We start from the raw sequence: 14102 nt of genomic DNA, 5'->3' as shown, positions 1-14102 counted from the left end.
GAAGAGAGATATTAACAGTTCAGGTTTCACAAATAAGTGTTTATCATTTAAACTTCTTACAATTCAAGCGTGTTGCAATTCCCAGTGCTGGTTCCATATTATGCTGTAGTCATGAGCAAATTAATTATATACAGCTTTGGAGAGGAAATATTAGACAGATATTAAAATGACTAGATATTTTCCTCCTAAAGCACTAACAGTTAATACCTGCATACAATTAGGCAATTTAACAATTACATTTACTTCTCAACAGATGTGCATAGTGTTTTACAAATATAAAATGAAGATCCAATTCTGGAAATACAAAATAACCTCTCAGTGGGCACATCTACATATGCAAATACTGCTGGGTGGGTTTACTCCAGAGTAATTGCCAGTTCAGCACCCTGGGCAGGCATCTACACACGTGCCCATTTGGGAGCAGATTTGCTGCTCCTGGAAGCAGTCTGCACCAGCCCTCCGCAGTACCCTCTAGATTCCCCCGGGGTACTAGCCCAGGGCCTGACAGGGAGCACAGGGTCAGGAGACGGCTGTCTCCTGACAGGAGCTGGGAGATTGCTCCCTCTCGCCAGGAGCTGCCTGCAGCCAGGGCAGGCTCCGGTGACAGAGGCCGGGCAGGGACAATGTCCCCCGGCCCTGGCAGCAGGAAGCTCCTGGCTCCAGCTCCCTGATTGGGACCAGGGGGCTTGGAAAGAGCTGCAGGGGAGGGGCTGGGAACTGCCCCCGCCCTCCCTGCACCTCTTTCCAAGCCCCATGCCTCGACCCCCAATTAGGTCATGGGGCTGGGACCTGCCTCTGACTGGGACAGTTCCTAGCCAGCCCTGGGATGCACAAGGAAGTCTGCATGTTGAAGCTGGCTGGGGACTGTCTGAAACAAAACAAACCCCAGCCAACTCCAGGCTGCACATGCAGACTTCCCTGCACAGCACGTGGCTTGCCAGGAACTATCCCAGTTAGGGGCAGACCCCAAACACCTCCAGGCTGGGCAGGGAACTATCCCCATGCAGGGAACTCCCTGCCCCTGCTCTATAATCATGAAGCAGGGGGCTGGGAGCTCCCTACTGCCAGGGCAGGGGGACACTGTCCCTACCTAGGCTCTGGTGGCAGAGCCTACCCTGGCGGCAGAGCCTACCCTGGCAGTAGGCAGCTCCCAAGGGCAGGGAACAATCTCCCACCCCATGCTGCCCAACTGACAGGGAGTAAATTTGCTTCCAGTCAGCCATCTACACTTGCCTTATTGTGCATTAAGTACTAGGCATTTAATCTACTACTAACATTTGCAAGTAGCAAATTAACTGCTGAGTACAGCAAATTCCTGCGAAGTAAGGGTCTGTACATGTAGACACAGATGCTTACTATGCAGTAATTTGTTCTACTGAACAGTAAAGTGTCTCATATATATGCGCCCTGGATTTCTTAAATAAAACTGCACAGTATCAGTAGAGTCACAAGACAATAAAATGTGATAAAGGATGACTTGAAAAAATAAGTTCTACAGCATTAAGCCATAAGAGAGGATATTCATAATTTCTACCTTAAGACTATTAAACATCTGTGCAAAATGAATGTAAAGGACATCAAACTCAGAGAGAGAAATGATGGTGACAAAAGGTTAAAAAAAAGAAACTATTTCATTTTCATTTATTCTCTGGTCAGAGAAGTCCAGTTTCATGACCAATTTCCTTGACATGTGGGTGATAAATGAAAACAATCTGATCTGAGTGCAGAGCAGGAGTAAGAACGCTGAAGCAAAGCAGTGAGTTTGGAGGATGGATTTGAAAGAAGACAGTGAAGTGGGAAAGTCATCAGAAAGAGGATGTTTCAGATAGTAGAATAGTCTGTAAGTCCTTCAAAAGTGACAGGTGCTGCAATTTTTCAGAAAATACTGGAAAACATTTCAGTCCAATGCAGAGTAATTAATTTTTTTAACTGGGCTAAAAAAAAAAAAAAAAAAGAAAAAAAAAGAAAGGGAACTGCTCACCAAAAAGCAAAAATAAGACCTGCTCAGTTTAATGAAATAATGACCTCAAACCATGTTGTCAGTCAAGTCTCACTAACAGAGGGAATTTATACTCACCCCCCGCTAAATTTTGCAGCATTTCAAATCTATTAGAAATTATCAGAAGTGTCTTCCGAGCTCATGATTCTGCACATATTTACCCCCATATTGCCTTGATTCATACACTAAAATGTTCATTTCAAAATTGTTTTGATTAAAAAAATATTTCTGTGGAACAAGACATGTATGGACATGTGTTAAACAAGTATAAACAAAGAGCTTTTCTAGCTGAATTACAATAAAATGCATACCTTCAAGCACACCCACTGCTAGAAATCGTCCATAGAACAACTCTACCATTGGGTTCTTTGGCTTTTCTCCATCCCTAAAAACATTAAATATGTAACTGTATGATAAAAAACAATGACATCACATACTAGAAAACATAACATTTGGTTTATTATGGAAACAGAATATAACAACTGTTATTAAAAATGAAATACTGTGCTACAGCCAAGCTTTCTACTTCTTAACTGAATGGTAATGCAGAGATTAGTATATTTACAAAAGTAAGATCTATTCCGGAACTAAACATGGTGCAGTTTATTAAGCATTTTATTCTGGATAGTTCTGTGCATATTTTAAACCAGAACCATGGATGACCCCCCTCCCTGATCAGAGATCCCAGCATTCTGCCGGGGCCTGGCCACACCTCGCTCAGCTCAGACCTGTGGAAGGGAAGGGAAGGGAAGGGAAGGGAAGGGAAGGAAAGGGAAGGGAAGGGAAGACTGCTGCAGCAGCACACCCCCCACCCCCGGGCTTCTAGCCTGAGCCACTGCAGGCATATGCCTGTATTTCTGGAATGAAAAGGGAATGTCTATCCACCTCCAAATCAGTTCAAGCTTTGCAAGTTAGACTAACCTGCAAAGACTGAATCAATTCAGGCTCAGGCTTTTTGAATGTCCATCCCTAGCCATTAAGTTCATTAAGTCTCCCAAAATATAAAAAGAGAGCAAAATCCTAGGGATAGATCCTGTTCTAAATTAAATCCTATTCAACTCTGATTCCCTGAAAAAAACATTAACACAAAAGGTGGATGGGGTCTTCCTCCACCTCCTCCCAGCTGTTGCAACAGTCTATGGCTAAGAATACAAATGGACTGTTACTGTAGCCATGATGGTCCAGAAAGATATACAGAAAGCAAGGGGGTTTTCTGGCAATATTTTTATTTCGATCAACTGTATAATTGGTAAAAATATTAGGCAGACTTCCAGGCACAGTGTCCTTCTTCAAGTCACCTTAAGGGTAAAATGAAGGTACAGTACAGTACTATCAGTTTTTCACTGTCTTAACCAGAATGGAATAGGACAGCACTCAAAATACTTAGGCTGTGGAAATACAACTACTATTTTAGTAAAGATTTTATTTAGCAGTAAGGAGTGGACACATGGCCAGCTCTCCCAAGCTTACAGTTACTTTGGGGTGCAACAAATTAGAAGACCAGACACACAATACAAAAACAGATTAACGGACCACTTACTCCATTATCCAATGGGTGCAGTGACTTACACTGGCACAAGACTGTACATCATGTGCCCACTCCACTTTTATCTCATAGCAAAGTTAAAACACTCAAGTATATACGATTGTGTCCTCACCCATAAATACATAGATGTAAGGAAAACTTAGCAATTTCTTGAATTAGAGTGGTCAGAGGTTGGTACTGGAAAGGCCAAAAGAGGAGTGGCAACATGTGGCTACTGGAAAGAGGGTCCCCAAAATTCCAGTGGAACAGACTGAAGTCAGCTACTATATTCAAGCACTCTGCAGTGGAACAGCTGAAGATAAGGCAGAGATAAGGACATCAGAAGGCAAGAACCCAGAGGACTAGGCAGTCTAGACAGCATGAAGTGCAGGGCCCCAAGGATGGAGGCTTTAAGACCACTTCTGCGAGAAGGAAGAAAAGAGTGGTGATAGTTGGCAACTCCCTTCTGCAGAGTACAGAGGCACTAATTTGTCATTCAGATTTGAGGTCATAGGATGTGTGCTTTCTTCCTGGAGGCCATATTCAGGATGTTACTGAAAAACCACTAGAACTCATCCATCTCCAGGACCACTACCCTTTCCCACCTGTCCATGTAGACACTAATGATGTTGCCAGAAATGACACCAAGCAGATCAGAAGAGACTGTAAGGTTCTTGGCAGGAAGATTAAGGAGCTTGCAGCACAAGTGGTGTTCTCATCATTCCTTTCCTTGGAAGGCAAAGGCCCAGGAAGGGACAGTCATATCATGTAAGTAAATAAATGGCTGAGACAGTGATGTCAATGTGAAGGCTTTGGATTCTTCAAAAACGGATGGATGTTCTGGAAAGAAGGACTGGTATCAGCAGATGGGATTAATCTCACCAGAACAGGAAAGAATACCTTTGGGGATCATATGGCCAACATAATCAGGAGGGCTTTAAATAAGGTTCCATGGAGGATGGTGAACAAAGCCTCTAGCAACAGGACAAAATGTAGAGGGGAAAGAACTATAAGCAACAGCTCCATGCTGTGAAAAGAGCAGAGAACCAAAGGACAGCAAAAAAATGACACAGAAGGGAAGTGGGTAGACTAGAACACAAAATATTAGAGGTGCACCAATACATCAGTCCCATATTGGATCAGCAGTGATATAAGGAAAAGTGACAGTATTGGAAATCAGCTTTTTTATGGCTGATGTGGCCAATAATGAGGCCAATAAATGCCCTGTGCATATGCAGCTGCATTGCAGCACATGGGCAGCCAGGAGCACAGCCTGGCAGTGTGGAGAGAAGCCAGGTTCAGCTGTTAAGCCTGTTGTGAAGGAAGAGGGCATGGGGTGGGGAGAGATGGAGGTTCCCATGGTGAGAGAGAGAGTGGGGCTCAGGCTGGGGCAGGTGCTGCACAGCCAAGGTGGGGCACAGGATGCAGCCACAAGTGGCTCGTCCGGGAGCACAGGGGGGTAGGGGTTGGCAGCTCCAGCTGCTGCATGCACCCTAGGAGGGCATTGGGGGGGTGGGGGTGCCCCTGGATCTGTGTAGGGTGAGGGCGGGCTGCCACTGCGGGCTGGGGCCAGGGTGGCACCAGGCTCTTCCTGATGGGGCTGAGCCAGGGCTGCACTCAGGGCAGCCAGCGGTGGCTCTGGGAGGAGTGGTCAGGAGGACTATGGCAAATTTTGGAGTGGCTGCAGTCCTGTCTCCCCCCCCATAGTCCCCTTCCCAGCACTGCCACTGCTGCCTGCCCCAAGCACAGCCTGGCCCAGACCCCTTGCCAGGAAAAGCCCGGCCCTGCCCTCAGCCCCAGCCCACAGCTGCAGCCTGCCCTCGTCCCGCACAGATCCGGAGGCACCTCCCCCCCCAAACCCTCCCAGGGTGCATGCAGTGGTAGGAGCCGCCCCCCCCCATGCACTCTAGATGAGCCACTCATGGCTCCATCCTGCACTCTGCCCTGGCTGGGCAGCTCCTGCCCCTGCCCCAGCCGCACTCCTTCCCTCAACACAAGGGCCTCAATCTGCGCACCCATTCTCCCTTCCTTCCACCATTCCCCCGCAACAGACTTACCAGCCAGATACAACTCTCCATGCTGCCTGACTCCATATTGGAATTGGACAGGTATTGGCTGATATAGCTTGCTAAAAATCAGCCAAAGGTATCGGCCCAAAAATTTCTATTGGTGCACCCCTACAAAATATATCCAATGTATGTACACAAATGTGAGAATGATGGAGAATAAACAGTATGGGCTCAAAGCCATAGCCTGTGAAAAGAACTATGACCTAACAGGGCAGCTCTTATAGCTGGACTGTCAACACTGATAGTTACAATCTGTTCCAGAAAGACATGGATGGGAGAAAAGATGGCGGTGTTGCCTTCCGTGTAAATAATATATACAGTTGTTCCCTGGATCATGAGGAAGACGACAACAGATCAAACTGTGTTTGGGTGAAGATAAATGGTGAAAGATACAGCACTGCTGAAGCGGGGATTTGTTGTAGGTCACCAAGTCAGAAAAAGGAGATGGATGAGGCACTCTTCAAGGAAATGACAAATTATCCAAAAGTTATAAGAAAGTACTTATGGAAGACTTCACTTTTCTGGAAGAACAATGCAAACAAACATAAAATGTCAATCCGGTTCCTATCTTGTATGAAGGACAACTTTCTGTTCCAGAAGGTAGTGAATACACCTAGGGCGCAGATTCTCAACCATAGTGCTGGAGCACTGTGAGGTGCCACAAGATCATTTGAAGGGTGCCACAGTGAGAAGATAAGCAGATAAAGGGCAGGCTCAGGCTCTCCCTGCCTAATTTCTTCCCCACCCCAACTGCCTGCCCTTTTTGGCAGGAAGCCATATGATAAATAGGATGCCACTCAATTCACAAAAGTTATGAAGTAGTACCTTGAGTCTAAAAAGGTAGAAAACCACTGATCATCTAAAGGATCATCTATTTTGGATATTGTCCTGACCAATAGGAAAACTGGTGGAAGATATGAAGATGATGGACAACCTGAGGGGAAGAAATCATGCTATGACAGAATTCCAGATCCTGAGACAAGGAAACCATGAGGTCAGAACTAAGAGACTAAGATTTCACAAAGGCAAAATTCAACTGACTCACGGAGATAATAGCCATGGTGCCATAGGAAGACAAAAGGGAAAGGCACCCAAGAGGATGGGAGGCTTCTGAAAGGGGTGGTATTGAAAGCCCAACAAGAAAACACTGGAACATGATGGAAGCAAAAGAAGAATGGTAAGAGATCAATGAGGCTGCACAAGGAACTTTTAGGATACCTCAAATAATAAAGGAAAGTACAGAGACAATGGAAAGATGGGCAGGTCACCAAATAAGTATCCAAAGAAACAGCAAGAACTTGCAGGGATCAAACCAGGAAAGCAGAGGTGCACCTGATAAAGGAAATTAAGGACTACAAGAAGAGGTCTATAAGTATGTTGGTCAGAAAAGAAGAATCAAGGAAGCTATGTGTCCAGTGTTAACTCATCAGGGGGAACTCTTAACAGAAGATGCAAGGAAGGAGGAGCTACTCAACAGCTACTGTGCCTCAGTTTAAACTGCAACCAGAGGCCTAATAACAAGTATTTGGATAAGGAAGAGAGCAAGCAGAGGAATGAAGTGAGAGTCAGAGAGTTTTTGATGGGTCTGAATGAAATCAAGTCAGCAGGGCCTGATGAATTTCATTCCAGGATACTAAAGGAACTGGTAAAGAAGATGCTGGAGCCCTTGTCAATAATATTTACTAGCTCATGGAGGACAGTGAGGTGCCAGGACTGGACATGGGCCAACATGTCCTCTAAAAGAGGCAAAAAGGTAGGCCCAGGGAACTACAGACCTGTTCACCTCACCTCAATACCCAGAAAGTTCTGGAGCATACCCTAAGGAAGGCCATATGAAAGCACATGGAGGAGGTAAGGCTGACTATGAGTAGCCAGCATGGATTTACTATGAATAAATAGTGCCAAACAAATCTGATCTTCTTCGACAAAGTAACTACACTTGGTTGGATGGAAATTCAGTAGATATAGTGTGTCTGCATTTCAGCAAGGCTTTTGACAAATTTTCCCACATGACCTCCTTATAAACAAATCAGAAAAATGTGGGGTAGACAAAACTACTATCAACTGGACAGACAACTGCTCAATAGCCACTAGTAAAGGTTAATTATAAATGGATACATGTCAGTACGATGAGCTTTCAAGTGAAGTCCCACAGGGGTCTGTCCTGGGCCTGACATGGTTCAACATGTTTATTAATTGTTTAGATGCTGGAATACAAAGCTTTTTGAACAAATCTGCAGATTACACAAAACTGTGAAGGATCACAAACACACTGGAGGAGAGGAGCAAAATTAAGAAGGATACTGACAGACTGGGAAGCTGGGCTAGAGCTGCTACTTCTTTTCGTGCCCTTGTAATAAATTAATGTTTTTCAAGAGTCTGAGATTGTAATGACAAGGAAGTCAGCAGAATTTAGCAGATTCATTGGAATCAGACAGGGCTGTGATGTGAACACTTCTGCTATAGCCATTATGGCAGCTGGAGCTAACAGGATGAAATTCAATCCTGATAAATCCAACACACTATACATCAGCAAAAATAATCAAAAATATAAATAAAAAAAAGGTGACACCTGCCTGGATGGCAGAAGTACACAGAAAGATCTAGGAGTCTTAGTAAATCACAGACTTAATATAATTCTACACCATGATACAGCTCTACAAAGAATAAATAAGGTTCCGGAACGCATCAATAGATGCATTAGGCAGAAGACAAAAGATGTGTCAGTGCATCTCCACTCAACACTGGTGAGGCCTCATCTAAAGCACCGTGTGCAGTTTTGGGATCCACGTTTTAAGAAGGACATGAAGAAATTAGAGAGAGTCCAGAAGCAGGTGACAAGAATGAGAATAGGGTTTGAAAGGCAAGTTACGCGAGGAGAGGTTGAAGGAGTGAGGTCAATTCAGCTTGTGGAAAAGGTGCTTGAGAGGGCACATAATAGTCTTCAAATATCCAAAAGGCTGCCATAAAGAAGAGGGAAAGACCATTTTTCTCTTGCTGTAGAGCTCAGGACAGAGATCAATGGCTTGAAGTTGCAGCAAAATAGGATTAGATTAGATTAGATTAGATTAGATACCAGGACAAATTTATTCACTGTTAGAACAGTAAGGCAGTGGAATAGACTGCCTAGGGAAGTTGTGGACTTTTCATCACTGGAGGTGTTCAAGAAGAGGCTGGACAAGCATTGGTCAGGCATCACCTAGGAGTAGCTATGTATATGATCTACCATGGGTATTTCCTATGCTTTTGGGCTTTGTTGGTTGCTGCATGAGTCTGGGAAGGAATGATCATTCCAGCACTTCTGCCACTAAGTGTTCCAGGGGTTATTTTAAGCCTTCCTCAAAGGCGCTGGGTGTTGGCAATAGCCAAAGCTGGGGATTTTGACTGGAGTGTGCCAATGCTTCTGCTGGGACTTAAATCCAGAGCCTCTTAATCTTAGGGTCTTGCCCCTCCACTCACAGCTAGACCAATGACTATATTTGGGGTCAAGAAGGAATTTTACTCCATGGTCAGATAATACGGGCTGTGGGAGTTGTTGCCTTCCTCTGTAGCAGGGGGTGTGGGCCTCTTTTGGACCTCCAGTGTATATTTAACAGCCTTTGTACCAGAAAGACACTGGTAGCCATAGTCCCCCTAATGTACCTGTGGCAGATGAGGGTGTTATATCTTATACTTGTGACAGGATTGACTGCGTAGTTGTACTAATACGTTAGATAGTGGATTTGTATACAATGGTCTGGATAAGGATGATCCTGTCTCTGGTGTGGGGTTGGACTAGATGATCCCTGGAGGTCCCTTCCAGTCCTACTTTTCTATGAGTCTTTGAATCTATGGCCTCAAAGCAGTTTTCCCTATACAGTGAAACTTTAAAAGCTGATTTAAATGGAAAATGCCAAATAAAAAAAATTAAAAAATCAGCCATAGACTAGATTGTTTTAAGCTTGGCTTAAACAAGGACTACTGACTCTTATCCCATTACCTGGATTAGCTTTTATGATCCCTTATTTCCTATGGATTTATTACTTGGCTTCCTCTCTTCATACTGGCCTCCACCCCTCTCTGACTTCTCTCCCAGCTGTGTCTTTTGTATGCAAATCACTTTCTGATAGCCTGCTTTGTGCAAGTCCTTTCATGGCAGCTGATGAAGTGAGATATGCCTCACAAAAGTTTATACATATCTGATTTAGTTAGCTGCTAATGTGCATTTCTACCCTGCCTTTTTTCCCCCTAATAGAGAAAACACTTGTAATACAGGTCCCCTTTTTCCTCACCGTAAACATGGACTAAATTATTTCTTCTGAAGTTTCCTCTTCATATCGGGGGACGATGATTAAAGGACATGGGAGGGAAGCAGTTTTCTTTAAAAATGATAGTTTATTTTTATTATAACATTTTGATAAATGCCATTCCTACAAAGAAGAAAACTCTCACCTCTCCTCTTCAGCTTTAATTTGGAAGGCATCTTCTAACCAATCTAACAGCTTGTGCGTGAACTCACTAACATCTTGCTGTTAAAAACAACAAATGATTAATAAACATTTATGTGTATTCCAGAAAACAATCATGTGTTACTCACCTTCAAGAACTCCAAAAGCAAAACATTTTAACACCATATGACAATTGTATCCTACAGGTGGCTTCCAGATTGCATTGCAATCCTTACCACCGCTCACTTACCGTGGTGCTCCAACGCATTTCATGTACCTCATTGTCTAAACCCTCGGGTATCTGACAAGGGCCGACTGATGCTGCCTACATGGAATACTGAATTCAGTATACTAAATGAATTAGAACCTAATAACTGAAAGACATAACTTCATGTGGATAAAACTGATTGAAAGGAGAAAAATATTTCTCAAGATAGCCAAGATTTAGAGAAAACCAAAAGAAAATACAAGTACCAAAACCCTCCAAATGAATATCTAGGAAAAAACCATATCAGGACTACAACTGCCCAAAATGTTCTTTAGGTATCAAAAATAAGTTTCTTCCAAGAGCTATTAATTCCATTTAACTTCCAAATTTTACTTCTGAATGTGGAACTCTAAAATGTGAGTCTTTTAATAATCTGAATGATAAAAATAATTATTACATGTTTTTGTTCTTTTAATTTAAAAACAAAGATAATGACAGGTTATTTCTGCTTGCAAGTTTTGCTCTGGTATGTGGAGAGAGTATAGTATGTGTGTCTAAAACTGACACTCCGAAGAAGTCATACCATATTCCATGGGGACAACAATCAAAAGAAAGAGAATAAAGTGAAACAGTTTCCACCAGCAGCAATTAATATAGTATTTTAAACATGTTATGTTAAAAATTTGTTAGAGACAGCCATACAAAAAAATCAACCAATTTTATTTATAAATGTTTAAATGTTACCTGTTGAGAGTCATTCGATTTGAAAGCATCTTTAAGAATTTCAACTGCTCTGGATGGATCAACATACTTTCTCTTTGAGCCAACAAGAAGTGCAAATAGATACCTCAGCTCACGCATGAAAGGCAAATTCCGATGTTCCTATATTTGAAAACATTTCAAGTATTTAATGCAAAATAGTTGCACATGTATCATCTTTTAAAAGTAAAAAAGAAACTGGGCACATGCAGTATGTGATTATAGGGTATAACAGACATCACCCAATGAAGCAGATCAGCTGTGACAGGATGCGACCCAGCCCAGGTGATCTGATGTCTTGGACAAAACATAGCCTCGTTTTCTATCCATTGATCCTGCAACACAACAGGCAACAAGTTCTCCATTTACAGAGACCCACCCTGGGAAACGTCTGGGACGAGTTTCTGTAAGCAAGGAATGCCAAGCAGGCACTCCCGGGGCTAAAGAGGCCCGCTCCTTCATGGGAATTCCTAGGACATGCAGGATCAGGCCCCTCAAGACCCAGGAACACCTGCCCGGAGCAGCTGGAGAGTGTGGGCAGCTCTGGGCTGCCCATATTCTCACACTATTAAGCTAACAGACATCTGCTGCAATAAAATAGCAGAAACTATTACTACCCTTTAGTTGGAGATATAAATTAGGACACTTATGGCATGGCAAATAGTATAGACGTGTTTGATTTCCCTCTCTACCAACATAAAAATTGTTATAGCAGCACAAGGGCAATAGCTATTTATACCCTACATTTTGTGCATCACCATGATATGCAATTTTCACTTAGGTAGTGCTCATGTTGTACCACAAGCATTTTGTTTGGGTCAAGCTACAATACAGATATTGGTATAAAGTTCTCAAAAGACTGCAGTCAAACTTGAATTCCTGAAAATTTGTTTTTATAAAGCCAAATTTAGACACAGTTATTTGTCAAGGGCTGGTGGTTGCAAGGTGAAACCTCCTGGAGTTGTACTTATAACAGTAAAAAATTCAAAGGACTAAGTTTCCAAGGCTTGTGCCCATCATCACCCCTGGCCTTGAGAAACTAGGAGCAACATGAAACAGCCTGCTCTTATATCTAGAAAGGCTTGGTTAAAATACTTGTGCAGGACTTTACAGTTCTCCAACACTAAAGTGATAAACAAAAAATTGTAAAAGTAGGCCAGCAATATTTCTAACCTATAAAAATCTAAAAGAAAAGTACAGTAAATGGAAAGGTACGGACAGACACCTCCAATTTAACCATAGCATTACAGGTGCTATACAGTATCAGCCACTCCCTTCTTACTTCAGCAGGGGCTGCTGATAAATGGTCATGAGTTTGAGGGAGACGCAAGATTTGTATTTGCAGTAAGCATAATGGCATCCAAATCCTATACAGATGTCGGGGTGCTAGTCAGACATAAATTACCTGCTGACAATAACTGCACACTACAGTCAAATAAAGAGCAAACTTGTTTAGGCAGTTCTATGGAATGATGTTTGGTATGTGCGAGAATGTTTTGGGTAAAACTTACGCTATACATGATTTTAAAAAGGAATAATAATTTCAACTGTACTTCGCATGCTAGCTTTCACAGTCAGATCACCACATATCTGTTACCTGCTCTTCCAGCCTGCCCAGGTGTGGGCAACATTTGCAGAATCAAAAGTAATGGAAGATATTGCCTGCACTAAACCTAAAGCTCTTTTTCCAAAGTTTAAATCTTTGGGGAGGTGTTTATGACATTTTACATTCAAATCAGATTTCTATTTTCATTTTCCTAATTCATTATGTTTCATATGCTATTATACAGTAGTAAATTGTTAAATTATATTTCATCCTAGTTTTGTAAACTAGTTCACTAGTGATCAAGATTTCATATTTGAAAGCATTTTTCTATTACTATGTATCCATATCAATGTTCAACTTACTTAATTTTTATTTTGGAATATACTGAACTCAGAATATTCTAGATCCCATTCCTACTTCTGATTGATCAGGGTATATGTGAATGGACAGTCCTGCATCCTACATCTGCACCCCAAGGCTAATATAAGCTGCATGACAAACAGCATGTTTTAGATTGTGTCAGTACGTACCATCTATGAACCTATGTAGCTGCCATGCACAAGGTCCTGTATTCTCTTCCATCTCTATAAGTCCATGTAAATAGCCAGCATTTTTAACATTTTCTAATGAAGTTTTAAGTTTGAACCATGGTAGTATCTAAATAGCCTAGTTGGGAATCGGGTCCCTGTTCTACCAAAAGCAGTCTTCAGGACCATAATTAAAAGATTTTGACTTCTAAGAACTCTGTTTGTTAGGGCCGTGCAAAGCTTCAGTAGCCAATTAAATTTGGAGGTGATTCGGCCCAATTCAGCAGCCAAATTCCAAATCCAAATCGGATCAAGAGACCCATTAATCTCTCTGAATTGAATAGGAAGCCTCCAAATTGATTCAGAGTGATTTGGAGAGATTTGGCCATAGACTGTACAGGCAGACACTCAGCAGTGCCAGAGGGAGCAGATGGGGGAGCAGCTGGACGAGCCCCAGCTTGAGCTGGCAGCCCCGGGAGAAGCCACGACTCTTCCAGCTGCTTCCCTAGCTGCCCCCCCTGCACCCCCACTAGAGTGAAGCAGGCCCCTGCACCCCCACTAGAGCGAAGCAGGCTGTGCTGGCAGCCCCAGGAGAAGCCACAGGGGCTGGGGGGAATAACTGGGGAGCTGGGGAATTGAACCAGGAGCTGAGAGAATGACCAGGGACTGGGGTAACAAGCAGGAGCCTCACCCCAGCTGCCAATTTGATCCCCCAGCTCCCCAATCATTCCCCCCAGCCCCTGCAGCTTCTCCTATGGCTGCCAGCACTGCCTACCTGTATAGTCTATGGCTGAATAAGATTCAGCGTGGAATATCTTCAAATTCAGATCTGGCCGAATTGAATCGGGACAGTGATTCGAATCACTGAATCGAATAACATCCCTCCGAACTGCCAAATCTGAATCCAAAGTGAACACTTTCCACTTTGCACAGGCCTACTGTTTGTGCACCCCATTCTGTTTATTACAGCCTGCAACACTGGTTCATGGCTACCATCCCCACTGATGCTTAGATGGCCTTTACCAAATGACCCAGTGCAGTG

General features: G+C 43.2%; 1 protein-coding gene across 5 annotated transcripts in view; it reads right to left on the bottom strand.

Annotated features, from left to right (window-relative positions):
* The window catches only part of USP25 (ubiquitin specific peptidase 25), a 155312-nt gene that overhangs the window by 59583 nt on the left and 81627 nt on the right, over positions 1-14102 (bottom strand). For all 5 annotated transcript variants that reach the window (XM_059720649.1, XM_059720645.1, XM_059720646.1 and 2 more), the window contains exons 7-9: positions 10973-11110; positions 10025-10101; positions 2311-2384 (exon numbers count right to left, since the gene is read on the bottom strand). In XM_059720649.1, coding sequence (XP_059576632.1) covers positions 2311-2384; positions 10025-10101; positions 10973-11110 — 289 coding nt within the window. The remainder of the gene's footprint in view (positions 1-2310; positions 2385-10024; positions 10102-10972; positions 11111-14102) is intronic.

The sequence above is a fragment of the Alligator mississippiensis genome, chromosome 1, assembly GCF_030867095.1.
Source record: "Alligator mississippiensis isolate rAllMis1 chromosome 1, rAllMis1, whole genome shotgun sequence".
Lineage (NCBI taxonomy): Eukaryota > Metazoa > Chordata > Crocodylia > Alligatoridae > Alligator > Alligator mississippiensis.
Note: the sequence above shows the minus strand (reverse complement) of the source record. Positions and strands in the feature narration are given on the sequence as shown.